Raw genomic sequence first — 19,157 nt, 5'->3', positions numbered from 1 at the left:
ATGTTTGGGCAGCTCACGCTGCCCAAGTCACATGCAGAAGGTTGTACAAATTAAAAGATAATTAAAGTGGATTCTGCCACAACTTAATGGGAGCTTTCTGCTTGTTCTGCCCCAGCCCACCACCACCACCACCAGTAACAACTCAAATACCTGATTTCTGTGAACTTTGTTTCAGCTTTCCTATATTTTATGCAAAACCCTTCAAGACTTGACTTCATGGCTGTAGAGTTTTAACACCCAAGTTTCAGTAATTACACAAGAGATTTGATCTGTGGAGCCAAGCAGTGCCTGCCCACAGCCCTGCCAGTCCTGCAGGCAGAGGTGGCTCAGCTGACAGAAGAGGGTTCCTGGCACATCCCTGGGAACCAACATGCTTCCCTCTAAAAGCAGAGTGCAAGGCAGAGGAGCTCATGTGTGAAGTCAAGCTCAAGAATATTCCCATTACTACTGATAAAGACTTCTATAAACACTTTATTAAAACCATATGAGCTTGGATTTTGCCAAAATGATTTACACAGCAGAAGTATTCCCACATGGAGAGAGAGGATACAAGCCTGCCTGATGTCTGGAGTATTTCCCAGGAGACAGTTTCCCAGAGGGAGATGTGGTGAGTGCCTGCTACAGGTACAGCTGTTACATCCTATCTCCAGCAGGTTCCTAGATCCTAAATGCAGTCACCACAGCTTTTCTGCTAGGAAGGTACCAAGGAGAAGGCTCTGCTGCTTGCCTGTTAAGAATCCATCCCCTGCTAGGCAAGGCCAGAGAGCCTGGCTGATTGATGAGGGAGCAGAGCTACAGGCAGAAAGGGTGCAGAGACACCCCAAAAAATTAAAGGCAGTGGTTTGTGGTCAACACGTGAAGACAACTCCTTGAGGAGCAGTGAGTGCTGCCTGGGCACCCACCCTGCAGGTATCAAGGAGGAAGCTGTGTTTCCAGCCTGCTTCCATGGACAGGCTGGACTGGCTGTGGTCACTGTCCATCTGTCCTTCCACAGCACGATGGTTCATCTTTCCATGCTGTCCTCAAGTTATCAGTAATACTGCCCCCTGCAAACAAGTTCTCACTCTTCCAGTTTAACAAATGTGTTCCTGGGGTGTTCAGTCTCCCAGTCCATGTGGAAAATCTGCCCCCACCTGGGATAAGAGCACCCCATTGCCTCCAGACCACTGGCTGTGCATCCAGCTTCTGCAGGGAACAGCAGCCTGGGCTGGTGGTGGAGGCCAAGGCAGCTGTGCTGGACTCCAACAGCCAGCAGGACTTCTCTTCCACATAAAAAAGTTATCTTAAACCAAAAAATCTTTCCCTTGAGAAACAGTTTGGCTTAGGCCAACAGACATCCCAGAGCTGGTGACAGGAAAGTGTCCATAAATCTGTGCTCTGCTACAGACTTCATCTCGTGCCAGCCTTCCCTGAGGGAGATGCTCTTCATCCTTACACACACAGGGACTCACCAGCTGTGGGCTGGGCCTCAGACTCTTTGGAAGCTCGTTCTGAAGCAGCCAGAGCACTTCCTGCATTCCCACTCCTCAGGGAACACAATCCTTCCTGCAGCCAGGCAGGATCAGAGATGACAACACGCCCCAGCACTGCTATAGCTGTCCCTGCTCAGTCACTTCTTGCTTGGCTTCATGGATTGAGTCTTCCTTTCCAAGCAGCTTGTCACCAAGTTACCCCACCAAGTCTCCTTAGCAGAGTGCTGAGGCCCAGCAGGATCACTAGGTGAAGGACTTCACCATGCTCACCATGTGGTCAACTCCACACGCAACATCCACCACCTCCCCGGGCACAGTCACCTGGCTCAGACACACAACAGGTTAGTTCTCAGGCTGGTACTTTGCACCCAGTGTTTCCTATTTCTCATCCTCCTCCTGTCCAGCAAGGCAGCTGGTTGCACAGGAACTCGTACTGAGGAAAGTGCCATCTTGAAAACCCAGAAAGCAAGATCCAGCAGCAGACACACTTGTGCACTGAGCTGTGAAATGTTCCTGTCCTGCCTGCCTGGAAGCATGAAAACCTTTGAAAGGACAGAGGGGTCTCACCAGTGAGGACACTGCAGCCTCAGCCCCTCTGCTCAGCAGCAGAAGCAGCCTGACCAAACAGAGAAACCCAGACAGCAGGAGGATCTGCCCAGGCACAAGGATTTGCCTCTTCTCTCACCAGTCAGGACTGGACTGAGGCAAAGCTCAACCCACCTCAGGCAGTTCTGGCTCTGATGCTCAGCAGAGCTGCTCACTCACCAGCCTGGTGGTCACAGCTCCCCCCTCACTCAAACTCCAGGATAGCTGAGCCTGAAAAACCCAGGGTTCTTCCTTAGAGCGAAGGGAAATGGCTAGTTCTGGGACAGGAGGTTACAGGCAAGTACCCTGGTAACTGCCCTTGTTTTGGTACATTGCTGTAGGACTGTCAGGAGTTGGCTGTTTGAGGGAGCTTAACTCTGTGACCACACTTGGGGAAACCTGGACATGCCACACTTGGGGAATTCAGAGACTCCTCCCAGCCACAGCAGTGTGATTTTAGGCAAACGCTCCTGAGTTGGTCTTTGTTTTTGTTCATTTTTAAAAGGAGAGAGAATGCTAAAGAAACACATCCACTGCAAGTTCAGACAGAAAGGGACTCTGGGGTGGTCCAACTGATTGCCTTCCTCCTCTCCTACTTGGCCTTTATGGAGACTGGGAACATCTGTGAGGCTGAGAACTGAACTCCAGAGCCAAAGACTCTTGTACACCCACAGAGTTTGGCTCTCAGAGCCATCAGAGAAGGGAGTGGAACTCGAAGTGTTGCAAAACAGCTATGAAAACAGTGCAGGGGCTCAGGATCTCCTCCTGCAACCACCACCACAGCTGCTTGACCTGGGAGAGGAGCAGAAGGCAGCCCACTGCCTAAGGACCTGCTGCCATGACAGCCTGACCACCACAACCAAAACCTTCACCTCATTTAGATGTGTAATGCCAATATTTTGAGTCACAGATGACCAATACTAGTGGTTTTCTTTACATAAGGGAAGCAGCAGGTGAGAAGGGGAGGGAAGAGGCAGGAAGGGGGTAGCAGGTTTCAGAAGACTGGGGACAGAAGGAAGGGAAAAACTGTTGAGAAGTGATGGCACAGTACCAGATCTTGCTTTGGGATCTGAAATCTCTACTGAAATAGCAGAACCAGAAGACTCCCAAAATTTACTGAGCTCCTTCAACCCTAAGCAGACTAGGCAAGGATCTCTGGCAAACAAAGCAGTTCTACAGCCAGCTAAGGCTTCCACATCTTTCAAAATTACTCAGCAAAACTATGCAGCATATGATGTTTCTTGCCCTCAGGATAACAAAGACTAGCTAAAGAATATACTCTTGGTAATACTTCCATCCTTACCCTCCATGGGAAATACTGGTCTTCCTTTCTTCCAGTTCCTAGGCACCCTCTTAGGTTCTTGCCCCATACAAACAGCTCTCCTCTGTCTATACAGTTAAAAAAAAAAAAGAATAAAAAGAATTAAAAACCAGGGCAGAGTCATTAAAAAGGAAGAATTCTATGTGTGATGCTGACAAGTGTGGCTTACAGTGCTTCTGGGAGTGTAAAGGGTTATAGACACAGCACAAAAGCTATCCAGTTCAGCTCCAAGTGCAATAACTGTACTGGTGCTTGGGGAAAATGATGCCTAATGAGCAGGACAAGCAGCAAGTTCTGGGCACAAATCTTTGCTTCCCCCTCTTACAGCTCTTGCTTTGGAATTTTATTTGAAGAAAGAGTAGAGCAGAAATCATTCCAAGGAATCGTTTGTGGTGAAGTGAATCATTTGTGCTGGAAGTTAAGACAACTACAGCTGACCCATGTCAGCTACCAGCACAGCACATGGCAGGGAAATCCATCCCAAGCCATCACCTGGGGACTGGTTATTCAGCTGCCTGACAGAAGTGACCTTCTCATGGCAACTGGGGAAAAGAAACAATGTGTGCTCAGCAGAGTTGCAGCCAAACATGGACATCTCAGAAGTGTTAAGATTAGCCCCCCAGAAGAGACAACCAAAACGATCCACACCATCAGCACTTTAATGGGAGGGCAGTTTCTACTTCCTGATTGCCAGGGGGAGACCAGTGAGGAGCACCCTGTGACCTGAGTGACCACATGTGCCACTTCCCCCAGAAGGACCAAGCACATTGGCAGCTGGCTCTGCTCAGGAGTGCACTCACTGCCACTACCCAGCCCATGGGTGTTCTGCACTGCTGCCCCCTTTCCAGTGACCTTCACATGCAGAGCTTCCTTTACAGGCTGGACTCGAGTCCATGGTGCTCATACCCTGTGCACATTAAAGGTGCAGGTTTGATTGCTAACTGAGCAGGTCAGAAGAGCCAAGGAACCCCTGACATCCACCTCTGACTTCGACTCTCAGTGCTGGTTTGTCCATTTACAAACACAAATTCCTGCTGCTTCCAAAGTGCAACTAACTTATTCTGTACAAGGAAATGAAAAAGCCTTCCTGGGTTTCCTGTTTCAGAGAAAATTTTTGTTTGCTTTAGAATAACAATTTCTTAATTAAACTATAAGCTAGTTCTAAAACTGACAGGTATGTAATAGCCACATTTTCACATTGTAACAAGCCTCATCACAGCAATTCCTGACACCTGGAGATGTGCTGCTGGCCCCTCCTGCTGCATCCCAGGGTGGTTTAAAAGTTTAAAGATGGCAGCTGTTTTTTTGGTTTGCTTTCTTTCAGCTGCCACTAACACAGCAGGAACATTTCACAGCTTCTCCAGGACAGTGGGACTAGAAACTTACTTGTAAGTGCTGCAAAATGGCTGAGTCCTGAGCGAACACGAGCAACGCGGACGGACGGGTTGAAGTCTGACCAGCCAAAAAGACTGGGTGGGATCATCTCTGGCACTGCTGTCTCTATTAGGTTTGGTCCTTTCCCAAGAATTCCATATCCCCAGACAAAAACATTTCCTTCTTCTGCATTAAAAGAAGAACACATTCTGTAAGAAAGCCTGTGCTTGTGAAGTTCATGCCACGACCGAGAGTTAATCAGAGCCAAAGGGATGTCTGCCTTCCTCCCAGAGCAGTCTAGCACCTTCTGATTACTTAAAATTAGCAAAAAAATCCATCCCCATCCAAATGCTTTCATTTTTTTCCAAAGCTCTGGAAGCTAAGCAAGCTTCAGAGGCAAAACTTTCATGGGGAAATAATGCCAATGTGACATGGGCTGGATCAAATACTTCATCCTACTGACTGATGGGACAGGGGTTGAGTGTTTTGTTATCAGTGCCCTTCCTCTGAGGCACAGCCAGGGGGCTGGGGGCTCTGCCTGGCATCCCCTGAAGCTGGGTACCTGGGAAGGGCAGCACTGGGACAGGATAAAACAGGGCAAAGTTGCTTGTCTGTTAGCTCTGCTCCTTTCATGCTAGGAGCTTAAATGTCTTGTCCTCAAAACAACCACATCCATACATATGAATGTCTTCCTTGGGATGATCCTTCATAGCAGCAGCACAATCCTCTCCCCCACTCCTGACCCTGAAGTTGTGCTCCCCTGGCCACTGGCAACCCAACCCAACCCAGCCCTGCTGAGAAGGCAGCTGCAGAGCTTCCCTGCTCTCAGAATGCACTGCTGCCCAGGGCAACTGTAGAGTGCTCTATCTGGGGAAGAACAACCCCATGCACTGGTACAAGTTAGGAGGTGACCTGCTGGAAAGCAGCTCTGGGGAAATAAAGAGCTGGGAGTCCTGGTGGACAACAGGCTGACCATGAGCCAGCCATGTGCCCTCACAGCCAAGAGGCCAGTCCCATCCTGGGGGGCACCAAGAGGAGTGTGACCAGCACGTCAGGGAGGTTCTCCTGCCCCTCTACTCTGCCCTGGGGAGGCCTCACCTGGAGCCCTGTGTGCAGTTCTGGGCTCCCCAGCTCAAGAAGGACAAGGAGCTACTGGAGAGTGTCCAACACAGGGCACTGAGATGATGAGGGGCTGGAGCATCTGCCTGTGAGGAAAGGCTGGGAGAGAGGGGGCTGTTCAGCTGGAGACAAGGAGGCTGAGGGGGGATCTGATCAGTACTGATCAGTATCTCCAGGGGGTGTCAGGAGGATGGGGCCAGACTCTGCTCAGGGGTGTCCAGTGACAGGACAAGGGGCAATGGGCACAAACTGGAGCACAGGAGGTTTGACCTGAATATGAGTAAATACTTCTTTACTCTGAGGTAACAGGGCGCTGAGGCTGCCCAGGGGAGTTGAGTGTCCATCCCTGGAGACATTCCAAACCCAGCTGGACATGTTCCTGTGGGATCTGCTCTAGGCCATCCTAGAGGCTTGCTCCAGGGTGTCACACACATGGCTCTGCACTGAAGAGGAGGATTGGAACAGTGAACTCACCTGTTAGCACAACATTGCCAGTCCCTCCACAGGCAGCCTCCTTTATCTTCCCAATCTTGAATGGCAAATGTCTGGGAACATTCACCTGTAGGAGGTTGCAAGACAGTCATTAGATACCAGGTAATAAAATGCTAATTAGACATACAGCTTCAACTTCTTCTCTGGTTCTGGTCAGAGCTTACACACACTGAACTTGATACAGACAACCTTTACTGCCTGAATAACAATGAATGCAAGTCCCAAGACTAAAAATTCATTAAGGCTGAGTGCAGAGTGGAAAAATGCACACACTGGAAAGCTTACAGGCATGGCAACCAAACTGGGAATGCTTGAGGTCTGCTTATATTCCTGACTCTGTAAGTCAGACAATGGGAAAGTCAACAGGTGAGCATATTTGCACATTTTCACCAGATCACCCCCACTTGGTCTGCTGTGGCATTTTTGAACATACATGGGAAAAAATAAAAAACCTAAGAAAATCACTCTAATTTGGTACAGTTCAATCCAGCAGAAACCTACCTGGCTACATGTCAGCAGCGACCTTGGGTTCCACAGACAATCTAGCTCTGCTATTCCACCCTGGGGACTTTATCTATTGTGTCTAAAACTCCTGCTTTGGTGAATGTACCATTTAGCCATTTCAGACCCCTCCGACCTCCACTGAGCACCCAGCTAGGAAACTACTGCCCTGCTGCACCTGGTCCCTGTCCTCAGGTCTGCTGGCTCTGTCACTAGCCCAACATTCAGGAGACCTCAGGAGAGGCATGGAAAACAAAAGCACATTTCACTAAAGCCACACTACTGCAATTGTTTGCTCTTAGCATTCTGCCAAGAACAGCCTGAGTATTAATTAACTGCCTGACTCCATTTCTTACACTAATTGTGAGAGAAGACCATCTAATTACCTCAGTGCTACAATGCTTGGTGTCCAGTCAGGACTATATTTTTGCCCCACATAGGTTTGCTCCAAAAATCTTCTCTGTCAGACACTGGGATTTGTTTGGGACTCATCTATAAACCCAGTAAGGTTGTTTGTGAAAAGTTCACCAACATACAGGTTGATTGGAAGGGACTTCCAAGGGTCACCTGGACCAACCCCATGCTCAAAGCAGCAGCACTTGAAACTCTGTATAATCACAGAATCACAGACTGGTTTGGGTTGGAAGGGACCTTAAAGATCATCCAGTTCCAACCCCCTGCATGGGCAGGGACACCTCCCACCAGCCCAGGCTGCTCCAAGCCCCATCCAACCTGCCCTTCAACACTGCCAGGGATGGGGCAGCCACAGCTTCCCTGGGCAACCTGGGCCAGGGTCTCACCACCCTCACACTAAAGAATTTCCTCCTCGTGTCTAAATTAAAATCTCCCCTCTTCCAGTTTTAATCCATAACCCCTCATCCCATCCCTCCCTGCCCTTGTCCCACGTCCCTCCCCAGCTTTCCTGGAGCCCCTTCAGGCACTGGAAGGTGCTCTAAGGTCTCCCTGGAGCCTTCTCTTCTCCAGGCTGAACACCCCAACTCTCCCAGCCTGTCTCCAGAGCAGAGCTGCTCCAGCACTTGGATCATCTCTGTGGCCTCCTCTGGGCTCTCTCAACCAAAAGACTAATTCCTGTCTTGAAACCAGCACAAGCACTGGAGCTCAGGTTGGTAGGAGGGCCATGGGATGTGGAAGGAGAGCACGGGGTGAACTCTTCCTTTATAACAGGCTCACAAAGTGGGGTGAGGTAACACAAGCCTTTGCCTATCAACAGCTGGGAAACATGCTGCCCTGGAGCTGTACAAACACTTCACCCAGGTGGGTTTGGTCAGCACAGGTAAACCCATCCTGCTGGTGGTGCTAGCTGAAATCAATTTCCACTCCTGTCACATGCCCCCTGAGCAGAGAGAGGTGTCATCTCTACAGCTGCTAAGCACAGCAGCTGAACTGAAACATGTAACAACAGGCCCCCAGGCCAGCTGACCTGGGTGGTTTCTGTGACAGATGCCAACTGCAAGTATTCCGAATTTCCCCAGCCAAAGACATCTCCTTCATCTGAAACAGCCAGACAGCAGTCCCCATAGGAAGAGACCTGGATGATGTTTACTCCAGCAATGTCACCACCCAGCTTAGTAGGAACACTGGTGATGTTGTAGTGTCCAAGCCCTGAAAGGAAAAAAAATAGAGAGATGATGAATTCTTGTCCAGACATATTTTTAACACCTACAGAGCACCATTTTGTCATTTTATAACCCTCCCTCCAAAAGAGATCTTTCTGTCCTTATCTCTTACCCACCAGCTGCAATGGACAAGCAGACACAAACACCAGTTCTACCAGCCAAAGTCACCTCTCCTGAGTACAAAATGACTTCATACAGTCACACCTGGAGAACAGTCTAGGGCTTCAACTCTCTTGTCTGCATGGACCAAAGTGACCAAGCTAGGCAGGTATCCTGGCAGAGGTGAAGCTTCAGAAAGTGGCTGTACCCTGTCTTCTGCAAGGAGAGCAGAGCAACAAGGAGTGACAGCACCACACTGCAACCAGCTTAAGACAACAGCAGGTGAAGTGGCAGAAGAGGCTGGGAAGCAAACACTTCACATGACAAACAGGTGCCAGGACAAGAGGCCAGGGTGTAGATGACAAACAAGATGGGCTATGGAATGCCTAAGAGCCCAGCTCCAGGAGCAGCAGGACTACACAGCAGGAAGGGACTGGAAGTCCTCTGGCAGCAGGGGTGACCAGAAAAAGGTCCCGGCCAAAGATCCTATGCTAAGACTGCAGTGGCTGCTGAAGGTCTCTGTCAGTTCCAAAGGAGCAAGAAGCAGAGCAGACACTGCAACCAAAACTGGGAAGGCAAAGCCTGCCCAGAGCCAAGGAGCTCCCCTGCCCATGCCACTTCCACAGCCCTTCACAGAGCACATTCTTCTCCGACTGCTTGGACTGCCAGCGTGGCATCCTCAAGCTCCTCCAAAAAGAAACTGGTTTGTCTCAGTTTGGTTACACAAGAGTATTGAGAACATCTGCACACAGCTGGAAGCAGACCAGCCCCTTTCTGCCCACACATGCATGACAAATACACTCCTGAATGAGGAGAGCTGGCTACATTCATCAATCCACTGGAGTAACAGCTGAGCTGAGCTCCTACCTGTTTGTCCATCAGCTCCCCATCCACATGCATAGACTGCACCTTTCTTGGTTCTAAAGAGACTGTGGTCCTGCCCACACACAACCTGCACACAAACAAAGAGCCAGAGCTGGTCAGGAAAGGCCACATGTTCAGAACTGATTAATGAAGCATCACTGGCAGAAAAATTGAGCGGTGATCCTCTGCGATGCCCATCAGCTCAGATTCTGCCCTTTCTCTCCAGATGCAATGGCCCTACAGAAAGGGAAGGCTAAGAACAGCCAAGAAAACAGAACTGTCTTTGTGGGAAGCCATGGGGCAGCTGATCTGTTCTGAAATCCAAAACAGGGCCTGGTTAACAGAAAGCTGAATTTAACAGTGCAGCACAACACAACAGCCAAGAGTAAATAGGAGATCTCCCTTCCCAGAGAGCTACCACATGGCTCTCACTGCCAGCTACAAACTGCTATTGATTCCTTGCCATGCTCAAGGAACACATCTGTTCTCAAATTGACATTTATGTTCAACTAGCAATCATGTCTGCCACAGCCTTGGCATGAATTACAGCCAAGACCTTCAAAAAGCAGACACTAAAAATTAGGCAAAGATTAAAGGGATCCAGAAGTTAGGACTGACTACCAAGAATATTAAGCACAATTAGTCACTTCTGTCAAAGCACAAACAGATTCCAACTACTCAATCCCCTTGAAAAAATAATGAAAAATCCCAACAGAAGTTTACAAGCCTCATTCAAAACATCACACCTAAGAAACTGAACCCTGCTTTCTGGGGTGCTGTATGGAGCAGGAGCAACATTTGCCCACAGAATACTGCTACAGTGGTGCAGACACTAGTGAACTGCTCCTATGCCTAGAAATGTGCAGCCATGTGCAGATTGTGGCATTTATGCTGCTCTGCAGGCCCCTGCTCTCCTGATGCCTGCCCCAGGGAACTGCTGGCTAGCCTAATTGGACAGTCTCACAGCTCACTTTTGAAACAGGGAAACAAAATTCAAAATAAAACAGCTCAAGTGATTTAAGTTCCAAAGGGTAACAAGAGCAAGAAAACAGGAGGAGATGAGGCATCAGAAAGACCTCCCTGCTTGCAGGTGTTACCTAGAATCAAGCAAACACTGCACTGACATTCCCAGCAAAGGCTTCAGGAAGTTCAGACCCTGCACTGTCAGTTCCAACTGCTCTGCAGAGACAGGGAGCAAGATGCCACCTTGCATTTTGTAAGCACAAATATAGCAGACTGCCTCATCAGTTCAAAAAGCTTCAATTAATTATTTGCATACTGGGGTTTTTTTCCCCATTACAGAATCACAGACTGGTTGAGGTTGGAAGGGACCTCTGGAAATCATCTGGTCCAACCCCCCTGGCTCAAGCAGGGTCACCTACAGTATGTTGTCCAGGACCATGTCCAGACAGCTTTTGACTCCTCCAAGGAGGGAAACCCCACACCCTCACTGAGCAACCTGTGCCAGTGCTCAGTCACAGCAAAGAAGTGTTTCCTGATGTTCAAAGGGATCATCCTGTGCTCCAGTTTGTGCCCACTGCCTCTTGTCCTTATACTGGGCACCATCTTCTTTGCACCCTCCCATCAGGTATTTATGTTCATTGCCAAGATACTCCCCCCAGCCTTCCCTTTTCCAGGCTAAACAGTCCCAGCACTCTCAGCATTTCCTTACAGGAGAGATGCTCCAGTTCCTTCATCACCTTAACTGCTCCTCCTTGGACTCTCTCCAGTATGTTCCTACCTCTCTTGTACCAGGGAGTCCAAAAAGGACATAACGTTCCAAGTGCAGCCTCATTAGTGCTGAGTCAAAGAGAAGGTCCACCTCCCTTGACCTGCTGGCAAGGGTCCTCTCCCTACTGCAGCCCAGGATACCATTTGCCTTCCCTACAGCAAGAGCATGCTGCTGGTTCATGGTCCACCTGGTATCCACCAGGACCCCCAGGGCCTTTTCTGCAGAGCTGCTTCCCAGCTGGGTGGCCCCAGCAGACAGTGGTGTCTGGGGCTGGTCCTCCCCCAGTACAGGACTTTGTCCTTCCCCTTGTTGAACTTCAGGAGGTTCCTGCCAGCCCATTCCTCCAGACTCTGGCCAGCAGCACCACCCTCTGGTACCAGCCACTCCTCCCAGCTTTATGTCATCTGCAAACTTGCTGAGAGCACAGTCTGCCCCATCATCCAGATCATTAGTGGAGATGTCTTTATGCTGCTGATTACCTCCCTCTGGACTCAGCTGCTCAGCCAGTTTTCAATCCACCTTCAGAAAGAGATTCAGGTCCTCTTACCTGGACAACTCTGCTGTCAAACTCCTTCAGCTGATGAATCAGGTGGCTTTCACTGGACACCATCAAACATCACCAAGAAGAGAAAAGGCAACACAGAGGATTTCAGAGAACTGCAACTAGGAAAGGTGAAGGTCAACCTGCCTTACTGAAAGCCACTTTGCTCTTACAAGAAGAGAGATTCTTTCATGTGATATCTTACATGTTTCAAGAGCACAGTTCTGCTGTAAAACTACTGCACAGAGAGGAAAAGCAGTTTTGCATTCTCTTATTTAAGAAGTCAAGAACTGTCACTTTTTAAATGTAAGCTCCCAAAGGAATTGGGGGTGTGAGCAGTCCTCAGAGAGGTTCCCTAGTCTAGAATGAGCACAGACTCTAGATAATACTGCAGCACCTACACAAACAATGCACTTAACTAGAGATGAACCAGATTTAAATCCCAGAGCACCAACAGTGTGATGTTAGCACCCATTCCACTCATTCACAGGAATCAAGAACAATCCAATGACAAACTTCCAGTATTAAGGTGAAAAAAAACGCTAGCTAAATGACAGCTATTGTTTTAAACTCCACAGGCTAAGTCTTGTGGATCACACAGAGCAATCAGCAAGATCTCTTCTAGGCTCTGTCAGAGAGTTAGGGACTTTCAACATATTCCCCCACCACCCACTGAGATCATAATAGAGCATTTTGAAAATATGCTGTGGTGTGGCCCACGAAATCCCTGTAAACTAAAAGCACTACAGATTCAAAGGCAGGTAAGCTGAGAGATTCAACAAGAGGACAGCTTGTTCATCACTAAAGGCATTTCTAACACCCTTGAAACAGCACTTGCACTCTGAGAGGCTGAAGGGAGAAAGAGCAATTACTAACACTAATCATCTCAGGCTGGGTTTTCTCACCATACCCTGTGAAAACTGTCACCTGCTGACACCTCCCTGTCTTTTGTGACTGTGGTCAGAAGAGTGCTCCTGCCCAGCCTGCGTTTAGAGCCAGGCTGTTTATATGATGCCTGCAGCATAAAAACCTGTTCTCAGACTCCTTCATCTCAAACAGCACCCTTTTACTCCCAGATTTTTCCCACCTCCAGGCTTTTCTGTAGGGTTGTTCTCCTGCAATTAAGTTTTTAACATTGAGGAAGTTCAGGATCTTTGGATTCTCACCTGTACATTTCATCGTCAACAACCTTCCGGCCACACTGTCCATAAGAATTGTTTCCCATGGTGAAAACTGAAAAACAATGACAAAATGCACTAGTTTTATTGCTGCCCAATCCCCTGAAAGCCTCTTTTCAGGTACAAAAAACATTTTCATGCAGTCCTCAGTATGCAAGGTGGAACACAGTACTGTAAAAATTGGCATGTCCTTTCCTCAGACCAAGTTCACCTAAATGCAAGTGACAAAATCCATTTATGTGAACAATATCCTGGTGATTCTCTTGCAGTACCTGGAGCCCACTGGCTGTTTTTCATTAATTGCCTAGTTCATCCTGCTGTTGCCAAGGAGACTTAGAGATAGATCCGTGCTCCCACAGGAGTGTTAAATCCACCAACCAACCAGCTCACCCACTGATAAGCAGCACTGGATGGCTCAGCACAGCACTGACACCACTGCACCAGAGAATTCCAAGTGGAGAGCCAATTCACACACAGGATTTGCTGTGCAGAGGCTTGTTAATTAATCACTCTGATAAACTTAGCACTCTAGGGCTTCAAGGGGAAAGTAACACAGGAGTGCTGGCACAGCCAGCAAAACTGAACTCAAAAACATGTCTGGCTGAACGAGACAAAGAGGCTGCACTTCAGCAAGGCCTGGGGCTTGAGAAGCAAATGGTTTTGCAATGCTTGCAGTGCAAGAGCTCCCAACACAGCTCCCTGGAGCCCAGCAGAGCTCCAGGCACAGCCCACAGCCCAGGGCTCTCCCTCCAGACAGCAGGCCCACCAGGAAAACAACTGCCCACACCACACCTGCAGAGCAGACAGCCCTCCAAAGGACAGGAGACAATCTCCTCCAGAGCTTTCAGTGCCAGTGCAGCAGGGTGTCCCCTGTCACCCGCAGGGGTCACACTGTACCTCCTTCACTGTCTGTCAGGATCAGGGAATGGGCTCTCCCACAGGACACCTGCAAGACTCGAGTCTGCTGAGGCTTCTCCAGAGGTAATGGAATTGGAGATGGTTCCAAGACATATTCATAGCCCTTAGCTTAAGGAAGAGAGAGAAATTAAAAAGTCAGTAGCTTCCACAGAGCAAACTCATCATATATTTGCTGATTTTGTTGTACACACACTCGCTTCTGTTTTGCTACAAAAGCAGATCTATTTTAGAAAGCTCAGATATTAATGGAAAAAGGTGACTGAAATCTCGTCCTCGTGGGCAGGAGGAAGTTAAAAGCCAAAGGGATGGCTGGAGGCAATAATCACTGCCTAATCAAACCCACCACACCCAGAAGCTCAATGTTCTTACAGCTTCAGGTGGCCAGAACTGGGAAACGAGGCCTTCATCCAGGTGTCCAGCCACCCTGGATGACTAGAGAGCTTCACACCAAGCACAAACTAAGTGCTCTGTGCAACTTGGGGGTCTCGCAAACAAGGTGCAACAGCAGCAATCACAAGCAGATAGCACAAGAGGTGAAGAAAAACATCTCAGGGCTTCGTATTTTAAACAGAAGATTAAAGGCCCTTTCAGAAAAAAGGAAATCAAGAAGCATTAGCTTGCCTGGCCCCATGGGGATGAGAGATCTGATGTTTACCAAAGGAAATGACAGGCTGTACTAGAAAAGGTAGATTTAGTAACTTGAAGAACTCCACGTCATCCCTGGCAATGCCTCAAGGATTTCCAAGGAAACAGACAATGAGGTGGCTAATGCAGGCAGGTGAGAGTTAATTATTAGTAGCTTAGAAACAGCTGAGGTTAGAGCATGAAACACAAGCATCTAAAACTCAGCAGGTTGCAAATTCCCCTGGAAATGAAGCATCTACAGGGACACAGTTTTAGAACCACCAGCTACCAAAGTAAGTTTGCAAAGTAAGTTTGAGTATTGAGCAGCACATCCAACAGGAAGCTTGTCTGTGGGAAGTTAAAGGTGGAGCAGCAGCAATCCCACCTTCCAACAGATCCTACCAAACACTGAATGCTCCCTTACTTAGAAAGGCTTGAACTGCCAAATAATTTCACCTGTTTCTGGATCCTCCAGCAAAAACAGAATCACAGAATGGTTAAGTTTGGAAGGGACCTTAAAGATCATCCTGTTCCAACCTCCCTGCTATGAGCAGGGACACCTCCCACCAGACCAGGCTGCACAAGCCTCATCCAACCTGGCCTTGGACACCTCCAGGGAGGGGCAGCCACAACCTCCCTGGGCAACCTATTCCAGTGCCTGTCCTCATAGTGAAGAATTTCTTCCTGATGTCTAACCTAAATCTCCCCTCTTCCAGTTTAAAACCATCACCCCCTGGAAAACAAGACACTCCCAAGACATCAGCAGGTACAGAACTAAGAGAATGAGCAGAAACCATGAGGAGGCTCCTTCTGTGGTCCCTTCATGTGGCAGCTGCTGCTCAAGCACACACACTTGCTGGGTGCACACACACACACTTGGAAGTCTCTCCAGTTCACCAGCAGCACTGCACGACAGCAGCACCACTGAAAACATAAGCATCCTGCACAGGAGGTGCAATTTGCTTCTGTTCCTCCACAAAGTTCAATCTTTGTCCCATGTCAGATGCACCACACCTTGGTGGATTACACCATGACACACTGCAAAGAAGAAAAATGCTTTTAATGTGGCCTTCCCCCACTGTTTATGGAGGAATTATTTCAGTCAGAGCCAGTCATTCTACAAGGGAAGTAAGTTTGGCTTTTTCCTATGTTTTAAGTGGAAGGTGGCAATATCCTGCACAGAAATCATCATCTTCAATGTGTCTGAGAGCCTGGTGAAAGACACAATGACTGCATAACATGTTTGTCCTTCAAGATGCAATCTGGTATTAAGATAACTTCCCCCCTGCCAGCTTCACACAAAATTCCACTGACTGTATAAAAACATCACTATGGGAAAGGAAATTACTTTATAGATGCAAAGGCAAGAGAAGTGAGCAAGCCACTTTGCCAAGATCGTTTTATTTAGTATCAAACCACAGAGTCACCTCAACCAAAACACACAGACACACACACTTCTGCAGAGTAAACAGTTGCCACGTTACATCCAGGCAAGGAGGGATCACACCCTGCCCAGTTCCAGTACAAAGCACACAAAAGCACTGCTAAGTTAAAAAACCAGTAACATCTCTTTAAAAAAACAAGCACAACCCTGCACAAAGCCTCCTGGCTCAAAAGGTTCCCACACCACATGTACCCTGTCCACCCTCACCCCCCCTCAATCCTTACTTCGATCTCTTCTGCTTCTCTGGAAGCCCAGCTGGGAATCCTTGTTCAGCCCCATGCCCCACACTTTGGTGATGTCTGTGGTGTGGGAGGACAGCAACGTGAACCCATAACCACAGGCAGCAGAAGATATCTTGGGAGACAGAAAGAAAACACAAGCAACCCACACCGCTCCGTTATAAACCATGGCTTAGAAACACAGGTTTCACCCCAGCCTATTTGTCCTGCATTTCCAAGCTCTACAGCCCAAATTCATGGCCCAGGCAGTCTCTGCAAAAATTAGCAGAAACACTCTTCAGTGATAAGGACAATGGTGTAAACTCAGGCCTGACATTACTGCCCTGAAGTTCTCCTTGTGTGCATACGTGGTTTTTTACATTACTGTATTGTATTACTTCTCTATTTTCAAACACAAGTAGACTTATTTGCTGACCAGTAGATAAAAACAAACAGCCCCCAAAGCTCAGCAGAACAGCTCTGACCTTCTCTGGATGGCAGGACGTTATGTCTGAAACAGGCAAACAAGACAACAACATGGTTTTCAACACCAGAATCACAGAATCTCAGAATCCCAGGGGTTGGAAGGGACCTGGAAAGATCATCCAGTCCAACCCCCCTGCCAGAGCAGGGGCACCCAGAGCACATCACACAGGAACGTGTCCAGGGGGGTTTGAATGTCTCCAGTCAAGGAGACTCCACAGCCTCTCTGGGCAGCCTGTCCCAGGGCTCTGTCACTCTCACAGCAAAAAAATTTTTCCTGATATTCACATGGAACCTCCTGTGCTCCAGTTTGCACCCACTGCCCCTTGTCCTGTCACTGGACATCACTGAACAAAGCCTGGCTCCATCCTCCTGACACTCACACTTAACATATTTATAAACACTGATGAGGTCACCCCTCAGTCTCCTCCAAGCTCAAGAGACCCAGCTCCCTCAGCCTTCCCTCATCAGGGAGATGTTCCACTCCCTTCATCATCTTTGTGGCTCTGCCCTGGACTCTTTCCAGCAGTTCCCTGTCCTTCTGGAACTGAGGGGCCCAGAACTGGACACAATACTCCAGATGTGGCCTCACCAGGGCAGAACAGAGGGGGAGGAGAACCTCCCTTGACCTACTAACCACCCCCTTTCTAATGCACCCCAGGATCCATTGGCCTTCTTGGCCACAAGGGCACATTGCTGGCTCATGGTCATCCTCCTGTCCACCAGGACCCCCAGGTCCCTTTCTCCTACCCTGCTCTCCAGCAGCTCAGCCCCCAACCTGTGCTGGTCCATGGGCTTGTTCTTCCCCAGACGCAAAACTCTACACTTGCCCTCGCTGAACTTCCTCAGGTTTCTCCCCGCCCAACTCTCCAGCCTGTCCAGGCCAATTCAGGTTCCAATTCAGCCAGACCCACCACGAAAGCCTGTGAAAACGGGGCCCTATTTCTGCGGCAAACGCCCACACCCCTCCTGAGCTCTGACACCGCAAAGTGTAGACACATCTGCGCGCATCCCGAACCGCCTGCTCCTGTGGATCCCAAAGACCACCGCGACACGTACCGCTGTCCTAAGGAAAAGAGATCAGCGGGGTTAAGGCAGGGGGCTGCCAGGAGCCGGCGCCGGGAGGGAGCCCGCCCGGACCCACCTTCTCCGCCGTCTCCAGCCGGTAGGGCGTGGGTTGGATCCGCCGCGGCTTCTTCCAGCCCACGTCCGGCTTCACGAAGCTGGGGACGCCCAAAGCTCCCGAGTAGCAGAAACCCCAGACGAAGACGCGGTCCTTCCGCTTGGCCGCCTTCCCCGCGTACTGGAAAACCGGGGCGGCCTCCTCGGCCTCCCTCAGCTGCCGGGCGCTGCGCGGGCCGGCGGGCCGGGCCAGGCCCCTGCAGCGGGGCGGGGCGGCCCGGGGGGCGGCTCGGGGGGGCTGCCCAGGGGGGTGCCCGCCGGGCCGGGCTCAGCGCGGGGCTCAGCGCGGCCCCCATGGCGGCCGCTCCCTCCGCGCCCCTCACGCCGCCGCCGCCATCTTCCCTTCTCCTTCCCGCCCGCCCCCGCCGCGCACGCGCAGCAGCCGCCGCCGCGCCGGGAGGGGCGCGCCACGCCGCGGCCTTAAAGGGGCAACGGCGGGAGGAGCGCGGGGGGGGGGGGGGCGGGCCGGACACCGACCCAGACCCAAACCCAAACCCAAACCTAGAACTAAATCCAAACCTAGACCCAGACCCAAATCCAAACCCAAATCCAAACCTAAACGTAGACCCAAATCCAAACCCAGACCCAAACCTAAACCCAGACCTAGACCCAAACCTAGAACTAAATCCAAACCTAAACTCAGGCCCAAATCCAAACCCAAACCCAGACCCAAATCCAAACCTAGACCCAGACCCAAACCCAAACCCAGACCCAAATCCAAACCCAGACCTAGACCCAAATCCAAACCCAGACCCAAATCCAAACCTAGACCCAAACCTAAACCCAGACCTAAATCCAAACCTAGACCCAAACCTAGAACCAAATTCAAACCTAAACTCAGGCCCAAATCCAAACCCAGACCCAAATCCAAACCTAAACCCAAATCTAAACCTAGACCTCGACCCAAATCCAAACCTAGACCCAGACTTAAATCCAAACCCAGACCCAGACCTAAACCTAGACCCAAATCCAAACCTAGTCCTAGACCCAAACCTAAACGAGACCCAAACCTAAACCCAGACCGAAATCTAAACCCAGACCCAAAGCTAAACCTAGACCCAAATCCAAACCTAGACCTAAATCCAAACCCAGACCCAAATCCAAACCTACACCCAAACCCAAACCTAGACCCAAATCCAAACCCAGACCCAAACCCAAACCTAGACCCAAACCTAAACCTAGACCCAAACCTAAACCTAGACCCAAATCCAAACCTAGACCTAAATCCAAACCCAGACCCAAACCCTAATCCTAACCCCAACCTAGTCTCTGACCCAAATTTAAACCCAGACTGTTAGAAATGAAACGTAGTGTTGTTTTCACATCCTAGTGCCAGAAGCACATTGTTGGGGTTTTTTTTATATATCCTAGTG

At 49.6% G+C, this 19,157-nt stretch overlaps 1 protein-coding gene across 1 annotated transcript; it reads right to left on the bottom strand.

The window, feature by feature from the left end:
* Positions 1 to 453: 453 nt before the first annotated feature.
* RCC1L (RCC1 like) lies at positions 454 to 18,137 on the bottom strand. Its single transcript, XM_051635778.1, has 11 exons — positions 17,747 to 18,137; positions 16,126 to 16,255; positions 13,813 to 13,941; positions 12,904 to 12,970; positions 11,744 to 11,795; positions 9,468 to 9,552; positions 8,306 to 8,487; positions 6,346 to 6,430; positions 4,765 to 4,938; positions 3,361 to 3,446; positions 454 to 1,793 (listed from the first exon to the last, which is right to left on the bottom strand). Exons 2-11 carry the CDS (start codon positions 16,178 to 16,180, stop codon positions 1,716 to 1,718), a joined length of 993 nt encoding a protein of 330 aa, XP_051491738.1. The 5' UTR covers positions 16,181 to 16,255; positions 17,747 to 18,137; the 3' UTR covers positions 454 to 1,715.
* Between the last annotated feature and the right edge of the window lie 1,020 nt (positions 18,138 to 19,157).

The sequence above is a fragment of the Apus apus genome, chromosome 18, assembly GCF_020740795.1.
Source record: "Apus apus isolate bApuApu2 chromosome 18, bApuApu2.pri.cur, whole genome shotgun sequence".
NCBI classification, from domain to species: Eukaryota; Metazoa; Chordata; class Aves; order Apodiformes; family Apodidae; genus Apus; species Apus apus.
The sequence above is the reverse complement of the archived record's forward strand: the minus strand, read 5'-3'. Positions and strand labels throughout refer to the sequence as shown.

Bases quoted from the DNA above. Each gene is read 5' to 3' on its own strand.
- RCC1L (XM_051635778.1), bottom strand. From the start codon at position 16,180: ATGGGGCTGAACAAGGATTCCCAGCTGGGCTTCCAGAGAAGCAGAAGA. The intron at 13,942-16,125 runs GTAAGGATTGAG...CTCTTCCTTAAG, and splicing joins GAGAAGCAGAAGAGATCGAA to CTAAGGGCTATGAATATGTC. The intron at 4,939-6,345 runs GTGAGTTCACTG...CTTTTAATGCAG, and splicing joins TGGCAATGTTGTGCTAACAG to AAGAAGGAAATGTTTTTGTC.